The sequence below is a fragment of the Dermacentor andersoni genome, unplaced genomic scaffold (assembly GCF_023375885.2).
Source record: "Dermacentor andersoni unplaced genomic scaffold, qqDerAnde1_hic_scaffold ctg00000039.1, whole genome shotgun sequence".
In the NCBI taxonomy this organism is placed as follows: domain Eukaryota; kingdom Metazoa; phylum Arthropoda; class Arachnida; order Ixodida; family Ixodidae; genus Dermacentor; species Dermacentor andersoni.
The window spans coordinates 36,273,344-36,296,368 of NW_027314752.1; the positions used below are offsets into that span (position 1 = coordinate 36,273,344).

At 46.7% G+C, this 23,025-nt stretch overlaps 2 protein-coding genes across 2 annotated transcripts; both read left to right on the top strand.

Annotated features, from left to right (window-relative positions):
- The first annotated feature begins 261 nt into the window (after window positions 1-261).
- LOC126519846 (cytochrome c oxidase assembly protein COX11, mitochondrial-like) lies at window positions 262-21,939 on the top strand. Its single transcript, XM_050169145.3, has 6 exons — window positions 262-575; window positions 1,965-2,120; window positions 4,599-4,723; window position 5,254; window positions 15,302-15,343; window positions 21,677-21,939. The coding sequence occupies exons 1-6, from the start codon at window positions 357-359 to the stop codon at window positions 21,815-21,817; spliced, it is 684 nt and encodes a 227-aa protein (XP_050025102.1). The 5' UTR covers window positions 262-356; the 3' UTR covers window positions 21,818-21,939.
- LOC140214335 (tigger transposable element-derived protein 6-like) lies at window positions 19,913-21,489 on the top strand. Its single transcript, XM_072285696.1, has one exon. It carries the CDS (start codon window positions 19,950-19,952, stop codon window positions 21,474-21,476), a length of 1,527 nt encoding a protein of 508 aa, XP_072141797.1. The 5' UTR covers window positions 19,913-19,949; the 3' UTR covers window positions 21,477-21,489.
- Window positions 21,940-23,025: the final 1,086 nt, after the last annotated feature.

Genomic DNA, 23,025 nt, shown 5'->3' on the forward strand with positions numbered 1-23,025 from the left:
GTGCTGTTACTCGGGGTGAACCAAGATGACACCGCAGCAAGATAACGTTGCATTGATTTTATCAAAACAGTCGTGGTCAACACGCAGCAGCAAGGCTGCGCAAGCCTTCAAACAAGCAAAGAGGGCGCTCGCCTGTAACGGTCCCGACGCATGGCTTGCATCCAAGCCAAGCGCAAGATTGTGGTTTCTGCTGCGCGAGCAGCGCGAGTTGGCTTTCAAGGGTAAACCGGTAAATTACGCCGGTTCAGTCGCAAGTTTGTGCTCTAATGCTGAAAAGTTAACGATCGGAAATCTTGCGGCTTAGTGCAATCCGTTTAGCGGAAGGCGCACACTCGTAAGCCGCTCGATGCCCGACCATGAGCATGTGCGTGTGCGTCTTTCGGTCGGCAGTTCAGCTCGAGAAGCTCAAACGCACGCTGCTGACCTCGCCATGCGTGCGCCGTATGTACGCCAGCAGCGCCGCGAGCTCTCGAGAGAAGAAGAGCCGGACAGTGCTCATGTACGTGACTTCGATGACTGTGCTCGTCGGTGGGCTCAGCTACGCGGCCGTACCGCTGTACAGGATGTACTGTCAGGTGAGCGCACATTGCAGGACGGCGTGCTCAGAAGTTTCAGATGCTCGCCGTAAATCGACCGACATGTTTTGAATGTGTGGCCCGGGAACGCACGTGTAACTGGAGAACAGGCGTGCTTGATCGCACCGAAAAGTCAAGTAATGCACTAGGTACACTGTGCGTCCAGATTTCTTGTGAAGCAGAGACAGAAAATAAGAAACGTCGCACTCTGTCTCCGTCGTGGAAACTATGTTTCATTTGTGCGACACCTGCGTCACCATCATAGCGTTGCTGCAGACGGGACATACAAAACACATAAACAAACAAAAGTTACATATTTTCAGAAACTACATAACTGAGCAAGTCATTTGTGGGTAAACAAATAGCAGATTTCAGAGGCAATGCAAAATCAAAATGCACACGCTTAAAATTGAACATCGCACATTACATCAGGGAAGAAAAAAAAGACCCCGTTGTCTATTCACCAGTCTAGAAGCTTACTAGCGTCCCTAATTATTTGTATAAAAGAAAGACAGTAAAGCTGAAGCTTCAAGCAAGTGACAAGGCATGAAGTGGTTGATTGGTAGTGGAAGACATTCGATTTTATTAACCCTGCTTCTTAATTGCAACACATACCATGCAGGAGTTTTACTCTTTCTTTCTACTTCTATAACGTGCAGTGTGTCCCATCCCTAGTGTGCCCTTTACCACCAAGATACTGACCAAGGGATAACAGTTACTGCTGATAAATTGAGTCACCTCATTTTGAACCTTTTCTGATTTGTCACTTCTAAGACAGGTGCCAGATTACATACATGTGCTCAAGTGTTGATTTCATTTGTATACTGTAATCCACCTTCCTTTTACCTCTCATGTGACGATCTTAAAACACATCACAGCAGAAGCTTGTTTTGTGTTGTCGGCACACAACACGCCTGTTCTGCAAGAGTGGCTTGCCTTTCAAGCGCACAGATATGAGTGCCGTCTTTCGCCTGTTGCATAAACTCTCACTGCAACGGAATCGAACGTTGGGCGAGTTTGTGTAACTGCATTTTGTAACAACAGTGATATGCAACAACACGCGAAAAGCCTAGAAGGCAACGGAACGAGTGCCGACTAGTAAATTTTATTCACACACAGCAAGTACATCCAACATCAAATCGAGATTGTTGCATAAGCAAGAGCACATGTTGCCATTAAATATGTGCCCCCCCCCCCCCCACTGCCTACTTACTATGAGCAATCAAGGTATGGCAGTTCTCTTTGCGAAAGTAATATAAAAGCCTGGCTAACTCACTTATAGCGTCTTTGCATGTGATGTGAGTTGCTGCGACCATCACCCTTTTGTTCTCACTCCTGTGCTTAAACAGTAAACAAGTGAACCCTCATTGATTTGTTTCTCCAATGCAGTCAACGGGCAGGGGCGGCCAAGCATTTGCGATCGAAGCCGGTGAGAAAATTGAGAAGATGGACCCCGTGAGCCATCGCCAGATCCGGGTTATCTTTTCTGCCGACACTGGTTCTGGACTGCGCTGGAACGTCAAGCCACGGCAGTCTGACATTGTGGTGCGTAGCTCGAGCAGTCCCGCTGCATGCTTACAGACACGAGTGCTGTAACGTCACTGTGGTCGTGCTCACAAGCGGAGCGAATACACCTCTCAGGTAATTTTTGTTGCATTTGCCAGCCAATCGCCTTTGCTGACAAACACTACAGCGTGAAAACTGTGCAGGCGACAGAACTGCAGACGCCACAATTCACGACTCGCAGCTAAAGGTTTATGGCACAGACGCTCAATAAAAAATTCCTTCAGGACTCATCTCACAGTGTATGTTGAGGTTATAATAGGATTAGCATTGAAGCAATGTATCAGCACACTGTATTGCTACCGGCAAAATTTGCCATGTATGAGGTGTGCCAGGATCCTCTCTCGTGCTTCTCTCTGGACCTCCCGTGTCATCTAGCGCTGCCGCCAGAAAGTCTGCGTGTGGTGCTTGTGAATAATTACCGTATTTACCCGCGTATAACCCGCCCCTGCGTATAACCCGCACCCCTAACTTTGAACTCGGCGGAAAAAAAAAAAAAGAACTCGCGTATAACCCGCACGTTTACCTGAAAAAAAAAAATGAGCGCTAGAAAGATGCAACTGAAAGATGCAACTCACACTCAGTGATCATTTCGTTTTCAGAACATTTATTCAAACGACCGCCACCACGTCACTGGTTATCCGATTCTTAATCGTCGCCGCTCTCACTACTGCCATCCGAGGCTTCATCGCCACTCTCAAAGACGTAGTCGTCCTCGGAACCATCCAAACTATTACTGATCGCACATTTTTTAAAGCTTTTGCGCACCAAATCGGCCGGTATCGCTTTCCACGCATCCACGATCCACTGGCACAGCAATGGAATATCAGGCCTTCGCACGCGTCCCGTCGGTGTGAGGGTGTAAATGCCGTCGGCCATCCACTGGGCATACAGCCGCTTCACGTGTGCCTTGAACGGCTTGTTCAGGCACACGTCGAGTGGCTGTAGCATGGACGTCATGCCGCCAGGTATTATGACGAGGTCGGTGCTGGTCTCGGCAAGGCGAGCCTTCACCGCATCAGTGCAGTGGCCTCTGAAGGAATCTAGTACGAGCATCGACCGGCGTGCCAGCAAGGCACCTGGTCTTCGCTCCCAGATTACTCGAAGCCAGTCACCGACTAGGCCACTGTTCATCCACGAATTTTCTTCCGCACGCACAACGATTCCTGGGGGCAGTGGAATGCTAGGTAGCGTCTTGCGTTTGAAAATGACATACGGGCGCAGTTTCGTGCCGTCAGCCAAAGCGCATAGCATGACTGTGCAGCGCAGCTTGGCATTTCCGCCGGTCAGCACGCTGACTGATTTGGAGCCCTTTTTTTCCATGGTCGTGTCCATCGGCATCTCAAAGTACACAGGTGTTTGGTCAGCATTTCCCACCTGAGACAGCAAATAGCTGTGCTCCTTCCGAAGTGCGATCACATATCGTTGAAAGTTCAACAACTTTTCCTCGTAGGCTTCAGGAAGCCGCTGGCACATGGTTGTTCGCCGCCGCATAGAAAATCCATGCCTTCGCATGAAGCGCTGAAGCCATCCACGGCTTGCACGAAACTCACGTGGAATGTTCAATTCCCGGGCCAACTTCAGGGCTTCCATTTGCGCCATCTCAGTCGAAACAGCGTGGCCACGACTTCTCTGCTCCTCAATGAACTTCGCAAGCTGCGTCTCGAGGTGGGGGTACGCGCCAGTCTTCGGACCCCGAAACGCTCGCCTGTCCCGGTTCGTTGCTTCGAGACTCTCTTTTTTCTTCCTCCAGTCGCGAATGCACGACTCGTCGACGTCATGCTGTCTTGCAGCAGCTCTGTTGCCGATTTCTTCGGCAGCGGCTATAATCTTTAGCTTCTCTTTCGCTGTGAAACACTGCCGTCGAGTCGCACTCATGATGCCAAAACAAAGCAGGCAAACAGTGCAAACTGGGGTAAGTACACTAAACAGCGCCTAACGCGAGGCTCAACAATGCTGGCCTTTCGTTGGCCCTTCATCGGCTTGACAAGCGTCGATGACGATGGGGATGGCGGACTACACGGGGAGGCCGCCGCACATTGCGGTGAAGCCGACCCCCCCCCCCCTCCCAAGGAAAAAATTCGCAGATAACCCGCACCCCCACTTTTTAAACGCGTTTTTTCACATTTTGGTGCGGGTTATACGCGAATAAATACGGTATTCAGACAAGACTGTTTGAATATGATATGACATGGGTTTGATTCCACCCAGCAGCAGAGAAATTTTGAAGGATTTGTCTTGTCATTGAAGAGCACTACATACCCTGCGACCCAGGTTAGTCTGATGGTTGGTTTCGAACACAGTTACATCGGCACAGCAGCCCAATGCTCCACCCATTAGACCATACACTACCAGTTACCCAAGTTGGCGTTATAGAGCATAGACGTAAACAGACAGACATACTAGTAAAGAAAATGTCATTAGTGACCATAGAGATAACCAAGACACTCCCACGTGCAGGTTGCCCCAGGTGAGACCGTGCTGGCCTTTTACACTGCTCGCAATCCAGGCGAGAAGCCCGTGGATGGCATTGCCACATACAACATCCTGCCCTTCGAGGCAGGAAAGTACTTTAACAAGATCCAGTTGAGAGATCATTCTATTCTAGGCCTGTCTGTTGCGTAAACAGGCTGTCCACTGAAGTCTTTGGAATGTGCTTTTTGATTAGCAATAAAAATTTACATAGTGCTGGAAAGATTTTGTTGCAAATGCAGGGAGTGAAGAGAAAGCTTTAACGTGGGAACTTCTATCTGGTAAATACGTGGGAATGAATGAATCGTTTTTCTTTGCAACTATTGCACCAAGCTTAATGCGATCTGTTGCATTTAATGGAAAAATCGAAAAGCTAGTAATGGTATAAAGTGGATTTTTGGGGCATCAGTTTTTTAGGAAAGATCATGAACATTGCAAAATAAAAGAAAACTCAAGTAAGTTAACAACTCTGTAACCTGGCAATGAAGAAGGATATCGCAGTCCTATAAAGGGCACCTAATAATATTGTCACGGTGCCACGAGAGGGACAAAGATGACGATCGCCTACAAGACGTAAGCGATGACTTAGTGGGGCTATCCTAGCGTTCAGCCATACTGGTTGTACCTGCCATATCTTATGCAGAGTAAACATAGTCCCATTTAACCTGAAATCTTTGCCCGTTTCAGTATATATAAAGTGGACACAATCGATGTACTATACACAACATTGATATATATCATTATATTGTGATTACAAATTTTGGAAAATCCTCACAAGCATTCCAACAATTTAATATAAGCTGGATGCAGTTTACGAAACTGCAGTTTTGTCAGTGGTGCAGAGTTACGGATATGTAAGCTTGGTACTTCGTTTCCTTTTGTAACTTGCCTATTTATGGCACATTTTGTAAGAAATTCAAAGTCCTAAATTAAAACTCTGCTTCCAGGATTTGCTATAGTTTAACTTTTTCTCTAAAACGCAGCAGATTTCATTTCAATCAGTCTAGCCTTGTAAAAGCATTTCCACATTTTACATGTTTATTTGGGGAAGGAAATGGAAGTTGGCCCCAAGCTAAAGCTCCCACTTAAGTGCAATTTGGCCATGCCCAAGCTTCTTGCGCGTATGTGGTCAGCCGCATATCAACAGACATTCTAGTGTAGGACTTGCCAAATGGGTGCGAGGTGTCTTTAGCGGCTTTGATGGCACAGCTGACACACTCGTTGCTTCATTTCAATGCGTCTTAGTCAACAAGGAAGTGTGGGGCTCTGTAGAGGTCAGAGAAAGGGACTCGTACCACCTAGCATGAATTAATAGTACAGTAAACCTCATTATAACCAAGTTTAAGGAGAGGGTCGTAATTACTTTGTTATAACCATTAGTTCGTTATAGCTACTATCCATTTCTATTCACAATTAGCAAGCAAGAGAGGATGTACTCACCACCAAATCTCACAGCAGCCTGCCACGCGAAAATAAAATGGCCGTCGCACGGAAAAAAACAAGCGAAAGAAAAACAACACGGAATTGCTACTTTATTCACGACGAACGGCTCATCACCGATCGTTCAACAGCACACCAGCTGGCCAGCTGGCAGCTCACTTCGCAGAAAAAGATCCTTGGCAACGTATTTTTCTAGCAGCTGTCCAACCTTTGTCTCCACCCACGCCACTGCAGCTTCGCGGTCAGCAGACTGCACTTCCCTGCTGACAGCCCTGCCGGCAGTGTCGTGGCGCTCCTTGAAACGCTGCAGCCAGCCGACACTCATCACAAAATCGTTGTGCCCCATGATGCACACGAAGTCCCTCGCTTTGCACTGCAACAGTGCCCCATTCACAGGAGTGCCGCTCACTCTTGCATCCAAAAACCACTTGAAGACCGCCTTCTCTACCGCTTCGAAAGCAGGGGCTCGCAGGTTCTTTCTGTCGCCTTTTACGTCATGTGTGACAGCACTGGTGACGGCTTCTTTGCTGCTCAAAATCGTCGACAGCGTGCTCAACGCTGTGCCGAAATCTTCGGCCACTTTTTTCTTCTTTAGGCCGGACTCCACGGCTTTCAGCATGGCCACCTTCTGCTCGATTAATATCGTTTTGCACTTCCGTTTGCCATCATCCATCTGCTTTCTGGCGGTGGGAACTCGAATGAACGAACCGATAGAAATACTGATATCGTTAATGCACACCAAGGCAACAACAAGCAACAACAAAACCGCAGTCGGCGCCGCCCCAGACTCGCTGCGGAGGAGCAGGCGGGTCCACCAGTTGCACGAAAGAGGGGAGGCCGGGACACGTGCACAGGAGATGCGAGTGTCGCCGGCTATAAGAAACTGACCTGACAGGTACAAAAATAATCAGTAAATGCTCGCTGTGAAAAAGAAAGATTGCCAACGATTACTTCCTAATGCGAAATTTGAGCGCAGCTCTTCAGCTGTTTCAGTTTTTCTATATGCTGAGGCAAATAATTTAAGCAAGACATGTATGTACAGTTACAACTTCTTATTCTTCAGTTCTTCAAGAAACACTCCACTCCCAGCTCTTGATTGTCATAAAGGTAGCTTTGTGTCCGGAGAAATAGATGGATGTGTGCTAGACTGGCTGCACCAATTCCTGATTCGGCGTAGCGCACCTCTGGATTCTGGCAGTGACAATGCTGGGCCTCTGCTCGCACAGTTCGTTTAGCAGCAGCGGCGAACAAAGCACTTCCACCAGTTGCCTCACCCATGGCTCAGAAAGAACTGGATGAGAATAAACTACTTATATAGGCCGACGGACTATATTATAACATAAACCATCCGTGAGCCTCGGACAATCCGTCTGGTGCGGAACATTTCCTACCAGCTGCCGCAAACGGAGCGCAGCTTGGCGCAGCTGCCTCGCTTATCGGGAGGTCGCGGTAGGCAGCGTGTAGGCGCATAGGAACGTTGCGCGGCGAAGAGATGGCGGCGGCTTATTGACGCCGCTGATGCTGCTAGCGATTCAACTGAAGGTGGCTTTGCGGTTCGGCTTGGGAAGCGCACACCTCAATCCACTGATACTGAGCCGGCGCTTCGGCAACCAGAGAACACCGCACGCTCTCGCGCAGTCGCCGCCACGGAAGAGAAAAGTGGGGAGAAGGGGTACACACAGTCGCGAACGGCAGCGGCTTATGCGTTTCGGCTTGGGCAGCAACACATCATCGAGATCAGCCGCCACTGAGCCGGTGCTCTGATTGCCGCCGCACATGGGTGGCATTGGAGGAGGAGCAAAGACAGCAAGGCTCCCGCCGTGCGCGAGAGGTGGCGCCAGGAGTGCGCACAGGCCCCAGCAACGGAGCTAGTTATGGTGAAGCACGTCTACGCCGCGAAACGCAGGAACATGCCCCAAAGAGCTACACTCTAGGAAAAGGTTCGTTATACCCATTGCAAAGAAATTCTAGCTTCATGAAAACGATGTTTTCAATACACGGGCATCTATTAGAATTTCAAGGGGAATCACGATTGCTTTGTTATATCCAGTTTCGTTGTAACAAGGTTTTACTGTACTGGGGGGTCATTCATTGTAAGATCATCATGAAGGTTGGCAGATATGTGAGATAGTTGTTTAAAGGCCAACTGCAAATAAATTTTGGGCTGCAAAAAAAAAAAAACTAGTTTCAGATTGTGTAGACAAAGAGCAGCCTCCATGCAGAGCTTTAAGTACGTTTGAAATACGAGTGGATGTATTACAAAAGGCTTGCAAAAGTAGATGTTTCTGACACCTAAATTAAGAAATGATAAGGCTGCAAGGAGGCATCCTCAACATGACCTCAGAGATCGGGCGCCACCCAGGGTGCGCTGAAATATGTTGCAGGCGATCCACTTGAACTTCTGTAACATGCGCTGACCACGCAGTGCATGCTTGATCTGCCGGGGTGCTACTTAAAGGCTGCTAATAAGCAAATTAGACATTTACTAGCCCTACGGCTTTACCAATATTGCTTCAATAGTATAGTAGACTTCCGTTAATTCGACTTTGGTTAATTTTCGCAATTAATTACATCTTGGTTGAAGCTCCCTGCCGGTGCCCATGCCTTTCTGTTGGCCAAACTTTTTATTTCGGAATTGGCCTTCGGCAGATAATTCAAAGCTTAGCACACGCACTCCTGACCACTGGGTGACCCCAATAGCGACCCCTTTAGTGGCAGAGTCTGTCTTGGCAGAGCTTAGGTGACGGTGAATGCATTGCACACACGTCTCCCATCGAAAACACCTATAATTAGTTCAATTTCTTCGGTCCTGTCAGGGTTGCATTAATGGAAGTTGACTGCATATGGATACTATTTATTTATAACTCATTGAGGCAAAGGGAAATTTCTTTGCAATTGACCTTAGGGTGTATGCCACACCTAGTCACTAGTAGTGAATAACAGTGGTCAAAAAAGCATGACACGGAATGAAAGTGGAAAATGAAATGGAATGTTTCATCATATGGCCCTTAGTGTTGTCAAGCCTATCTAAAATGTAAAAATGAGTTCTGTGAACGTATTACTGGTGTAAAAAATAATTATGCTAGTTTTTTTTATGTAGTCAACAATAAACCATGTATAAAACTACACGCATTTAAGATTTCTGTTGCTTTATTGCCACTTAAAAATTTATTTGCTTGTTATTTCTTAAAATAACTTGGCTCGGAAGAGTTTAAATCCACAGCAAAAAAAAAGTTTTATCCTGTGGGGACACATTAGTTGAAACAAGGTAACCCTCAATGTGTGTTAACAGCTACCTTTATGAGCATAGTAGGTTATGTAATGTGCAATAAGTGAAGCAGGCCCCGTCTAGAATAGTACTTTACAGGGCCCCTGAAATGGTTCGGGCAAATTTTGTAGATGCGTAGGGTACAGCTAAAGTTAATCATATGCACCACAATTTTATGTGAAACGTCTCATATTAAAAGAGCTACGGACGATTGCAAGTTACCCTCCTCCATAGCCATGCATTTTCTCCTCAAATCGTTCGCTGACTGATGGGGGCTAAGCTTCGCCTTCACTGGCTCTGCATCATGATGGCACATCGTGTTGTCGAATTCCGGTTCTCTAGGAGCGAACCCGCAAAGCCTCTCCAGCCTCTCCAACCTCTCCGCCAGCTGCTTGGCAGTCAATCCCAAGCGAGAGCTATCGAAGCAGCGTTCCTTGCGAGCATTCTGTCGCATTTTAAGGGGACAAACATTTTAACATTTTAAACATTTAACCCTTTCGCTGTCGGACCTTTCTGGCCGTGACGCACTCCCAGTGTCGGCTTGGTTTCAGGGAACGAGCATAACAGGAAATGAACATAGCAATTTATTTTTTATTATGATTGGTATACAAATACATAGTCAATGCAATATGCACATTTCAGTGTTCTGCAGCTGTTGTTAGTAAACATCATCATCAGCCTGACTATAACATCCGTTCAACATCCGAATCTGACGATGCGGAACTCATCTCTTCCTCGCATGAGACGCTGTCCGAGTCCAAATTTGAGCTCGGCTCGTATTCTGAATCGGAACAGCCACTGCTCCAATGAGCAAATGAAGGTCTCTCGCTGCTCAGCCATCCGAAAGTAACCGCGCGCAGGGAGGATGCGCTTTCAGCCGCCCACACAACGGAGAGAAATGGGACGTTGTGTGATCAAGAAGACAGAGGGAGATGAAAAAAGGCTGAAACAAAGTTGGAAGGGCTTTACGTTTACTGCTGCAAGTCGGAAGCGAGGGTGCGACGAGAGAGCGAAAGCAGCAATCGAGTCACTCTTTTCGAAGAGGCAACGGCACGTGCGCCTGAATTTGACGCGCCGTAGCAGACACACCAACAGAAGAAAAATAAAAACCTTCAAACCAGCGGAGATGGCAGAACAAGCCTTAAACCCATAACCACATGCGCGCGAAGCATGATCCAGTGAACGCGGAGCCACCGCGCCACTCAGCAAAGAGAAAGTGGGGAGTGGCAGTCGCACCGTACTGTTCAATACATGGACTAACACAGGTCGGGGCGAAAATACGAACTTGTAGAAAGAGTCAACAGATGGCGTGGCCAGTGCAGGAGCGCCAGCTTTGCCCTCAGGCGCAAAATTTTGGACGCACGATAGAGAACGTACCGGTACGTCAGTGACACTGTGGGGCGGAAGCGCGATGACGTACCGGTACGTCCGTGACAGCGAAAGGGTTAAGGGGACAAACATTTTAAAACATTTTAAGGGGACAGGGTAAGCCCCATCTTTCCCATGTAACTTGGGGCAAATTGTGGTGCACTTTTCTCAGCAACTAATAAAGATAGTGGCAAGATATTTGCTTCATTTTGTTCAGAATTTCATCTTCTAGCCGCTGTACGAAAATTATTTTAGTATACAAGAAATGAAATTATTAATGATTTTTTTTACTTTCCACACACTAATTTTGACAAAATTTTGTACATATTTTTATTTTAAAATAAACAATTTTATTAGCACCCTGATAATTTTGGCACAGTAAATTGCCACATATATGTACTGTATGTACAGAAAAAATCAGATTGATATCTATTGTGATTTCGAAAATAATGGTACCGACGTAACAAAAAATATTGTTTAGAGAAAGCTTAGTGTAAAGTAAACAAAACCGACATATACTCAGAACAGCACCGCATGGAAAACACATGTAAGCCGCGCAGCAGCGTCTCACGCTTGTCTTGGCTAACAACTTGGCTGGTTGCCAGACAGCTTTCTCTTTCAGCTAAAATTAGGAACATATTGTGTTTTTAAAAAATTTTTTAGTAAAAGCGCAGAAAACACACCGCTCGTAAAGGGGTTGCGTCGCTGACCGCTTTGCATTCAGATAGCTTTTTCAGGTTGGTACAAATTGCACAGAATGGAGTGTGATGTATCAAATGATGCAGAAAAGATTATACTTTCATATTAAGAAAAAAACTAAAAATCGAATTTTTTCAGATTTTTCGCTTACCCTAACCCCTTAAACATTTACAAAAACAATGTGTTAATGATTAAACTCCTGCAAAAAATTTACAGCAGCAGCAAAGAACACTTTGTTACTGCTACTGTGTTTGGTTGAGCTCTGTGCCACCAGGTGGCTGCACCGTGCAGACCATTCGCATTTGCGCTTCTGCTCATCCCGTGAAACGGCACGGCCAGGCCCAGTCCCCTTGCACTTGCGTTTAACCGAATACTGGACTCGTGAAATGCTATTATGGTAGTAATCCTCCAGTGTAAAGTGGCGGCTGCAAACGCGCAAATCCTGGCGCCCATTGGATAATGAGTCCCATGTGCTGCAGCCACTCCTCTCGTCTGCTGCCTTACACAATGTTGCAGCTTGACTTATTGCCAGTTGCTACATTTGCATCTCACAAGACAACAAAGGCAAATCATGATGCTCGCGAAAAGACTTGAGACCGGCGCTGACTGCGGAGCTCTTGTCAACATGGAGCACGTTGTAACACAAGCAGATGACACTTGCTGTGTGCCGGAAGTGCTTAAATGTAGTGAGAAATTGTTCGTGTTCATTCTCTTTCTGTTACTTTCTTTTTATAAAAAAAGTTAACTAACATTCCAAGTATTACGAACCACATTTGTTCCCCATAAAGTTGGAAAAATTGTATATGACGCGCCCTGGCAACCAATCGGATAGCTCACCCTACTAGCGTCATTAGGGAAATTTAAGTCAAATGATTAGGGGCGGCTGAAAATTCAGCCGAGTGGTGTGCTGTGATTGGCAGTGATGTACAGTTTTAAAACCTTATAATTAATTACACACATTACGCAGAGCACTAGATGCATCAATTAATGATGATAAGGACCTGTACGTTTCAGAAGAACTCAGTATGCTTGTACAAAATCTTCAAAATCGTTCTAGGGTCCCTTTAAGTAAACAGCATTGTCATGACATTCTAGATTGAATATCAGAATGGGCCATCAAGTGCAGCACGATCGTCATGATTCGCTAAAGAACTCTTGGCTGCCTCATTTAAAAAAATTTCCCATCCATTTCACACAACCTATGTTAAACATGCGCTAAAGCACAGTTGGAAGGTTTGAATTGAAGGCATACTTGTATGAATGAACGTGTTCTTTGTTCTGCAGTGCAGCAGGACTCATTGTTAGGCTCTAGTTGTTGCATTTATCAGACTTCAGCATCACATTTTGTATTCTTAGCATCTGTGCATTCCTGGTCATATTGCTCTGGTCGCCTACATGATCCCGTGAATATCATCAGCAAGGTTGCATTACTTAAGTATACTGTATGTTCAACATTTCGAACTCCCTAGCAACTGTGAAAACTTCCAAAAAACAAATCTATGGAGAAGGTTAAAACTTGTGTCGCCTCCTGCTGGAAGCTGCAGAAAGCAGCTGTGCAGGGAGGGTTGTCATGTGTTCAAGAGGAACAAGCAAAATGCGGCAACCCTTACTGTAACGCGGCGACACAAGATTATGCCAACGCCGTCTCGGCAGCAGCTTGTATCGCCATATGAAAGCCAACTTTGCATATTTGTCTTAAAAATGAGGCCATTAACTGCATAAAGTGTTACATTGAATACATAGACTCCAGAATGTGATATTTCTGCAAAATTTTAGAGCAGTAAGAGTGCAGTGGTTAGTGCGAAATCTTTTGTCGAAAGTTTAAGTGAAATATACATGTCCCTCTATAGTATAGCTGTACTTTTAAAAATTATGGGGTTTTATGTGCCAAAACCACTTTCTGATTATGAGGCACACCGTAGTGGAGGACTCCGGAAATTTCGACCACCTGGGGTTCTTTAACGTGCACCTAAATCTAAGTACACGGGTGTTTTCGCATTTCGCCCCCATCGAAATTCGGCCGCCGTGGCCGGGATTCGATCCCGCGACCTTGTGCTCAGCAGCCTAACACCATAGTATGTATAGCTGTACTTATGCGCCCTCCCCTTCCTTTTTCTCAATTTATGCCAAGCAATGAATGTTAATGAATATTAACTTATAACCAGACTTTAGAGGCCTAGCCATGCTGTGATTATGACGGTGCTACCGTGAGCATTTGTGTAATTCCCTTTGCATTGATCTGCCAGGGAAAGATATTCAGCTTATCGCCAAGCGACAGAACTGCCGCTTTCGCAACATCGTGCATTGCATTGCTTCACACAATTCAAAACCTCTGCTGAACGCTGGTCGCTAGGATTACGACGAAGAACATGTGCAATAAACCTAGGCCTCTCCGCACTACCTTGTCGGCCATCTGCTGCTGGGAAACAGGAAAGAGAGAAACGCTTCCCCAACGCAACGAGAGGCACCGCCACCGAAAAGAGAGGGAGAAAGTGATTGTGGAGAAGAAAAGGCGCTATTTCAGCACAGCGAGCGTCGCTAGCCGCTGCTCGTGGGGGAGAGAGAAACGAACGATGAGACGAGGCAGGGAAGAAAGCTGCGCAGGAGCGAACCGGTCGAGCAGTGTCAAGCACTTCGCATGTGGAGAGACGAAGCGAGGAAAGAGACCCGCGGCACTTTTCTTTCGTCCGCTGTTCCGTCCCGCGCTTCGCGAGGGTCGTCGTATAATGCGGGTCGGGCCTAAAATTTCGTCAGATAACCGGGGTTTTTAATGCATTGCTTCTATGGACACTTCGCCGGGACTGCGCTAACCCGTTGTAAAACCCGGGTCGTCGCAAAACCGGGGGACATATAACCGGGGTTCCACTGTATTGAAATTCAATCTTTATGCAAATAGGTATGGTTGCCGATAGATTTTCCTTACACAGAAGCGTCTGCAAGATTTTCTGAATTATTGGGCGTTCGGAAGAAGCAAGTTTGAATGAGAAAACAGATCATTTTGTTGAATTTGAGAGTTGGCGACCAAAATAGGGTTTCATGCATACCGACGATATCTTCACATAGATGGTACGAATCGAAGCCAGCCGCGCTTTCGTCACCACTCTGTCGCCATGGCTGATAGTGTCGCTTGCAGTAGGGACAGTGCTATCATGGTAAGCGCCGGCAGCGGGAATGAATGCTTCATCTGCCTGTCACTTCAATGCGTCTCCAAAACTCAAGACTAGCAACACGGGAAGGCAGCGTGCAATGCCATACTACCTCAGCTTGCCCAGTCTTTGAACACTCGCCAGATTAGCTCTAAAAGAGGGTATGCTGCTAAAGCTGTGTTTGCATTATGCAAGAAGAGGTGAGGCGTGCAGACAGGGCGCAAGAGTACAGAAGTGGACAACACGAACGCCGACTCGGCCATGCACTCAGCCTCACTCAGTCAAGGCACTCAGCATTGCAATCAGCCATGCCGACAACCGTACGTAGCTGCAGCTGCACTTGAAAAGGACACATGCCGACCTGCCCCCTCGCTCCCACTCATACCTAAAGCATACAGGACTTCAAACACAATACGAACATTGCACTTGGACATTACATGGAGCATGACGCTGCTATGCTTCCACAGTCACTCTTGGTCGTGCGGCACGTGATTTGAAAGGTGCATTTGCAAGCAGCATGTAATACAACCACTATTTGACCATTTGCGTTCGAGGAAGTTTCCATTTATTGTCTTGGTATTCCTTCGCAGCAGCAGTGCAATTTTGTTATATCTAAATCGTTTATATAAACACACTTTGTTATATTTGGGTTCAAAATACATGGTGTCCTATGGACAAGAAGTTGTACGAAAATATATTCTTCATTATATCAAGAATTTCGTCCTGTTGATGTTCAACTGTAATTCTTTCTTGTTTGTGTTTGTTTGCAGTGTTTCTGTTTTGAAGAGCAGCGCCTGAACCCAAATGAACAGGTGAGCACTACTTTGCCCATCATGCTGTCACTTAAAAATGTTTGCGAGACATCTGGTGTGGCACAGCAAGTATATGGACGCTGAGGCAGAACAGGAAACGCACGCAGCGCTAACTTTAAGCAACAACTTATTTCCCGGAAGGAACGACAAACCATTCAATGCAATTTCGCCCGGGTTACTCGAGGAAACTTGCTCTTTTTTGCGCTAACCGATCCACTAAAGCTTGCTATCTATGAAGGAATTACATATGCAGTTTCAGTATCTGTAGATTTAAGCAAAGCATACGCGAAAATAAATCATTGCATCATGTTTCATAAGCCTGAGTCATTAAGAATTACTGGCCCAGCACTTTCGTTACTACAAAATTACTTAACAGACAGAATGCTGGTACTGTAGTAACTATTTCAGTCATTCATTCTAAAACCATGTTCACTAATACTGGCGTGACCCAGGGTTCCATACTGGGTCCACTTTTATTTTTATTTTATGTCAATGATCTGTTCTTCGAAATGTATACTTTATGCAGATGGTGCTACTATCAATAACTCCGATAAATGTCTTACGACTTTAGTGTCTAATCTTAATGGTGATTTGCACGGCCTGCTGGAGTGATGCCATGCTAACCAGCTACAGATAAACCTGTCGAAAACAAAGTTTGTTCTATTCACTTCTCACCGACGAACACTTCAATTCATTCCACTTATTTTTCTTGATGCCAGTCCTATCCCTGCAAGTTTTTCCTGTAATTATCTTGGTACAGAAGTAGACAGAAATCTTAAATTTATTGAACAAATAACCAAAGTAAAACAAAAGACTACCTATGGGATCAGGGTACTTCTGAAGGCACAAAATATATTTAATCATCAAATATTACTATCCTTATACTTTTCATTTATTCATTCCCACATTAACTACTGCGTTACTTGTTGGGGAAACACTTATGTAACCCATTTAAACTCATTGCAAATCCTAAAGAATCAGGCTACAGTCGAACCCACTTATAACAATACTCAAATGCCACGAAAATTCCATTGTTATAACCGATAATTGTTACAACCGGGTTGCATGAAAAACTCAAAACAGGGGGATCGCAGAGCTGATCTTAGCAAACTCTAATGGTGGGGAGGCCAGTGCCCCTCCCCACCACCTTCCTCCATCCGGCTGCTGATTGTGCTCACTCGTTTAACTGCTTCCTAGGTGCTCTGATCACATTTAACAAGCTGCGGCTGTTGGCGTTAAAGAATGGCACTGCTGTGACTGCAAAGAGGGGTCAAGGGTGGCAAGCGATATGCGAGCACCGCCGTGGCAGCGCTTTGGTGGGCCTAAAAAGGGCCTTTTAAAACGAGGAGGTTGCCGTGGCAGCCTGTCACCTTGAGAAATCCAGAAGAAACGCTGAGGCGCGATCGCCACAAGCGTCTTGCCACGTACGTTGCACTGCATTGCACAAGAAAACCCTACGTCCATCGGCCTTGCCGACACCCTTCTCCTAGGCATCCGAGGGCTCCACGTAGTGCAGCGGAAGGTTCCTCGCGAAAACGAAGCCCCAGAGGGGGACTGAATCATCTGCCGGGCCTCCTATGAGGACAACGTTGAGGCAGCCTGCCCTACCGCGTCGTCGCTGCCGTCGTCGCCGTCGCTATCCGACGCAAGCACGTTTGCGGCAATCGCCTCATCGGTTAGAAGCACTTAGTACGGCAAAGTTCCGGCTGGTGTTGCAGAAGTCATGGGGCGCGGTAGTGCTGAACTTCACATCACAAGTTGGCAGCTGAACGTAATTATACTTATTCAATTGTGTTGTTTACTAGTTGTGACAACATGTCATTATTTCGCATTATTGGCGGCGCCTCCAGGACACCAAAGCCGCAACAGGGACATCAAAGCTATAACCTGGACTGGTCCGTGGGTTGGGGCTCGCCGAGGCCTGAGCATGCCAGAGGTGTGTTAGATTGGCTGTCCGCGACAGCCAACTGTCGCGGACAGCCAACCCAAGGGCCGCCCTACTTCCACCTTTGATTCCCCCACTACCCCTTGGGTGCCATGAAGATCCTGCGCCGCCTCCTCAGGAGCTCTCCTGAGGCCTCCGTTTGCCAGTTACACGTGCCCTCCTGGAGCAGTACCTGTAAAAAATCCAATCTATCGTCGCAACGAAAAAAGCGGCCCGCGCAGTTTACGACACCAGTCAGAACTTTGCCCTTAGTACTTAGTTTCCAAATCTATAGCCGTGCGCTTTCTTTTCACCGGCAACGTCGTGCACTGCCGATTATCAGCGGGCAGGTCAATCATCTTCCTTTTCGGCGGCGAGTCAAAAGAGGCTGAGAAACCACATGGCCAGGAACGATTTCGACGCAAAAGACGAACGCAGGGCTATTTGCAGAGCTGTGCTGAATGAGGAGCCAGCGAGCAAGATGCGAGCAGTACAGTTGGCGCAGTCCATTCGTGTTTCGGAGGGCGGCGCGGCATAGAGATATCGGTGCAGCCCATTCGTGTTTGGAGGGGTGGAAGGGCGACGAGAGAGGGGCACGTGGAGAAGTCTGGAAGCGCGCGGCGACCGTTCGAGCAGCAGGCCATCATGCAGCAGCTCAAATTTCTCATTTCCTTTTTTTCTTTTCAAGGATTTCACATTTTACTACCCTTCGGCTCAGACACCGAAGAGGCAGACTTCATCGTTATAACCGATAATGCGGCATCAGGGTATTGTAGTAAACAGGTTATTTCACCATGCAAAACGTACAAAAGTTGACGGTACAGCAGCTTCTCATTGTTAGAACTGATATATTAAAACCAATATATTGTTAAAACCGATATCATTATAAGGGGGTTCGACTATATTAAAATAATTACATTTAGCCCATAAAGCCACAACGCCTCATATCTTTTACAAACTAATCACATTCTTTCTGTCACACAATTCGTTAAATATAACCTCAGTACCTTTTTGTTCCTTCAAATCAATTACACATGATGCGGTAGCTTGATACCACACTCTTCTCTAATAAATACTAATATTACCAGCTTTGCAATAAACAGGAACTTCATTTCACCCAAAATACGTACATACTAAATATGGCAAGCAGAGTATCAATTTTTCATCTGTTGCAGCCTGGAACACTAGCATTAGATATATTAAAAAAAATTCTTAAAATTCACAAATTCAAGAAACAACGAAAAGAATACATTCTGTCGAATACTGATGCCTAGTTCATACTCACAACCACTCTTTCGGGTGCCTTCATTCCATTTTCATGGTCATACCATTAGGCTTCTGTTTGATGTCCTCGCCATGCTTATATATTCAAGTTCGCAAATTATGCTGTGTACGTCATGTCATTTATGCTGTTAATTTATTAGTGGTCAACGATATTATGCTACAGTGCTTTTTCATATGACTTATTGATGCACATCTAGTTCTTCAATTATGCTATTCATACTAAAACCTATAATTCTTTCTAGTTAACGATTTGTTAAAGCTGCTGTAATCTGTGTTTTATTACGTTTAGTTTTTAAAGGAGGTCCCGCTGCAGTCTTTGACTTTGGGACCTCCTTCTGTATATTAACATCTCATAATCTTTCTAATCATCACACTAAAATCGATTCTGATTCTGATACGCCCAATACTTTTGTGCTCTCCGACTCCAGTGGCTGTGGCGTCGCGTTGCTGAGCCCAAAGTCACAGGTTCGATCCTGGCCACGGTTGCCACACGGGGGCAGAATGCAAAAACACCCACGTACTTAAATATGAGTGCATGCTAAAAATAAAGCCCAGGTGGTCAAAATTATCCAAAGTTCCCCACTGTAGGCATGCCTCATCAGATCGTAGTCTTGGAACATATAATCCCCTGAATATAAATTTTTTGTGTTTGCTCTGTGATGTAAAGTGCAGGATGTGTAAATGTTCTTTCCCTCAAATCAGTACTGGAAGTTGTCAATGCATGCACATCCTGTTCTTCCTCTGCATCCTTGTACTACACTGTGAACTCCTTCACCTTGTTTTCAAATTTCAGCTACAGTCGAGCCCACTTATAACGGCCCCACTTAAGATGAACGCTCGCTTATCACGAACAAGTCCAGCGTGACCGTCAAAATATACGTTTAGGCTATGGCGCTCGGTCTCAGCTACAACGAACGCCCGCGAGCTTAGCCGATCGGTTACAGCGAACGCCTTGGTGTCGCGGACCACTTTTCACGTGGCGAGATCCGCCGACCCTGTGCTGTGCACGCTCCGAGAATTGGCTTTCCCGCGGCGTCTCGCCAGAGGCACGGAGGAGCGGCGATGCGGCGAGGGGATCGCGCGATAACGTGAGAGAAAAAAAAAAAAGAGCCGGTCCAGCCCGCATGAGCACACGCAAGTCGAAGGGAAGCCTGAAAGTGACAGCTCATTCGCCATGGCACCACACTCGCCATCGTCGACGTCAGGACAGCGGCGAAGTTTTCCACCAATTGACAACGTAGCACGTCATCACGTGCTTTCGTACCCTCTCCTCTACCTCCCCCCCTTAACGCCGAGCCTCACACCTCACATGACTGCGGGACTGTCTTTTTCGTGCTTGTGGTTGTGCTAGCGTTGTCTGCGTTGTTTCCTACTGGTGTGCTCCCGTGCCTATCCGAGATGGCAGATTCGCCGGCGTCTACTTCGACAGTGAAGCGAAAAGCTTTGGACTTGGCCACGAAACTGTTGATCTTGAAAGACCTTTCCCAAGGCGCAAAAAACCACGAACAGGTGAAAAAGTATGGTTTGTCGAAATCGACAATATCCACGATACTAAAAGAGAAGGACAAAATCTACAAGAGTGCCGCCACGGACTCCGCGACGAGGAAGCGCCTACGGAAAGCCACATATGCAGACGTTGAAGACGTGCTTCTAAAGTGGTTCCTTGATGCTCGAGCACGCAATGTTCCCATCAGCGGGCCGATGATGTTGTCCAAAGCAAAGGACTTAGCGTTCCTCCTGGACTTCCCAGATTTTTCTCCTGGCAATGGCTGGCTCCATCGCTTCAAGCTCCGCCACGGAATTATTTTCAAGACCATCAACGGCGAATCGGCATCGGTAAGCGACGAAGACATCAACACGTGGATGTCTAAAAACTTGGCCCGCGTATCAAGTTACGCTGAAAGGGATGTGTATAACGCCGATGAAACGGCGCTATTCTATCAAATGCTGCCTGGCAAAACGCACGCTATGAAGGGTGACAAATGTGCTGGCGGCAAGCACAGCAAAGTTCGCATAACTGTGCTTTTGTGCACCAACATGGATGGAAGCGATCGATGCTTGCCATTTGTCATCGGCAAATCAAAGAGGCCACGTTGCTTCCGCACATATGTACCAGTGCGTTACAGGCATAACTCGAAGTCGTGGATGACACGCGAGTTGTTCGCGGAATGGCTTATTGACTTTGACAGCAGCATGGCGAAGAAAGGGCGCAAAGTTCTTCTGATTCTCGACAACTGTACCGCCCACCATGTCCAAGCTGTCTTAACGGCAGTTGAGTTGCTTTTTCTGCCGCCAAATGTAACTTCAAAAGCGCAACCGCTGGACATGGGTGTAATACGGTCGTTTAAAGCGGCCTACAGGCGCCGTGTTGTACAGCGGATGCTGATTGCAGTTGATCGCCCCGCTGCCAATGTGCCTCTGCAGGTCTCGCTGTACTCGGCGATAGAAATGATCAAAGCGGCGTGGATGGAAGTGACACCCGAATGCATCCGGAATTGTTTTCGCAAGGCCGGCTTCGCCGACGCACCTGAAGCAGGCATTGAAGACACTGAACAAAGCCAGCCTGACGACGACCTGTGGCGACGCGTTGTTGACGCTAACCTGGCCGGCTGCGATCTTGATTGGCAAGATTTTGTTGATGTGGACGACGCTGCTGAAGTTGCGGAGTCGTTTTGCGACGAGACCGCCGTCCGGGAAGTGCGGGCATCAAGCGACGCCGAAGCATCGGACGATGACAACGATCCGTCGGAGCCAGCACCCGTAAGCGCGACCACAGCAGTGAGCCATATTGAGGCACTTAGAAATCTTGTGTATTTTAAGGCCTTGGGTGACGAACACATCGCAGCTTTGAACAAGCTTGAAACCGCCGTCATTGGGTGTGCTCTGACGAGGCAGACAACGATCACCGATTTTTTTTCTCAATAAATTTTTGTTTTGATTGATGTCAATTTTTGTGTGTGGCCCACATACCACGAACTTCTGGATAGAACGAACGAATTCCGCGTGACGCTCGGGTTCGTTATAAGCGGGCTCAACTGTAGCACCTTTTTTCCCTCCGCATCTGCCCTTTCTACTTCAGCAGCCTCGTTTACTAAGAGAAGTGTGTCACGTGTGCCGAACCGCAGGTGGACATGCCGGTCTTCTTCTACATCGACCCGGAGTTTGCGGCCGACCCGATGCTAGAGACCTGTAACGACATCACACTCTCGTATACCTTCTTCGAGGCCAAGCCAGGCATACAGCTGCCACTGCCCACCATCCGGTGAACGCGCACCGATGTGACCCGGCATCTAGTCTCCTCTCTTCTGCAACGTGTCGCAGAAAGCGTGCAGTTCACGCTGCTTAGAGTGAACAATGAACTGTGTGTTGTGACAAGCGTTTGGCAGCATTTGAATAATGGCCATGACAACACCCGCTCAATGATCATTGGCATTTGGCTGCTAGCCTCAGAGGTTGCGGGTTTGTTTATAGGCTGCTGCAGCTAAATTCCAATGCGGGTGGAATGCAGAATCGTTCACATATCGAGTGTTGGCTGCTTGTTATAGAACTTCTGGTGGATAATATTTTAATCCAGAACCCTCTAGTATAACTTCACTCCCAGCCCCTGCTTAACTTTAGAATGTTACATGCAAAAAAATTAATAAATCACTGTCCATGACAGAATCGTATATCGGCAGAGCTCATTAGAGCATCGAGAGCCAGAAAATCAGTCTGTGTTGCCAGGAGTTTGCCACAACCGGCATGTTCAATTTCTGGCATTGAAACAAGTACAGCTGAACTTCGGTAGAGTTTATTTTAATAAAGCGAAGCATGCCTTGCTCCTTACCAAGCACTTTGTGTGGTGGTGGGTGGTGATGGGTAGGTAGTCAGGTTCCTATCTTTTCTCGTTTTCACAGCCTCCTCAAACAAACAACAACACAAAAAAAGTGCCATGGTTGAACTTGGTTAAACCAAGTTTGTTGAGCTTTAGCATGATTCTGCTTGCTTTGGGAAAGGATACGGACGCTGCTGGATGCCTTCAGCCACTATCGCATCTACAATTGCACCACAAAACAATACACAGACGCTGCTCGGTGTGGCAGTGAGCGAATTGATTTTCATGCTGCATCTCGTTTCAACACAAACTAAGCATCAAAAGCACAATGCATATGAAGCTACCAGCATTCGCCGCACTTTGTGCACATTGCAGATTACTTTCAAGATATGGGCACCCACGGGGTGTACGCAGCAGCCGCCGGTAGTGGCAGCCAAGTCCCACTTTGACCTTGGCTGAGCTTGACGGTCATATTTACGGAACCAGGCATTTTGTGGGTTTGTACCTCGAATATGTAGAGCTATTGCTCTAAATATTATGTCCAAGTGGGATTTGAAACAGGGCAGGGTGTGCAAATAGTGATCTTTGAGACCGAATCGAATATAAATTTAATATTGCCAGAAATGAATCATATAGTTTTTGAATAGTTTTCTACTACTG

Bases quoted from the DNA above. Each gene is read 5' to 3' on its own strand.
- LOC126519846 (XM_050169145.3), top strand. From the start codon at position 357: ATGAGCATGTGCGTGTGCGTCTTTCGGTCGGCAGTTCAGCTCGAGAAG. The intron at 2,121-4,598 runs GTGCGTAGCTCG...TCCCACGTGCAG, and splicing joins CACGGCAGTCTGACATTGTG to GTTGCCCCAGGTGAGACCGT. The intron at 15,344-21,676 runs GTGAGCACTACT...GCCGAACCGCAG, and splicing joins GCCTGAACCCAAATGAACAG to GTGGACATGCCGGTCTTCTT.
- LOC140214335 (XM_072285696.1), top strand. From the start codon at position 19,950: ATGGCAGATTCGCCGGCGTCTACTTCGACAGTGAAGCGAAAAGCTTTG.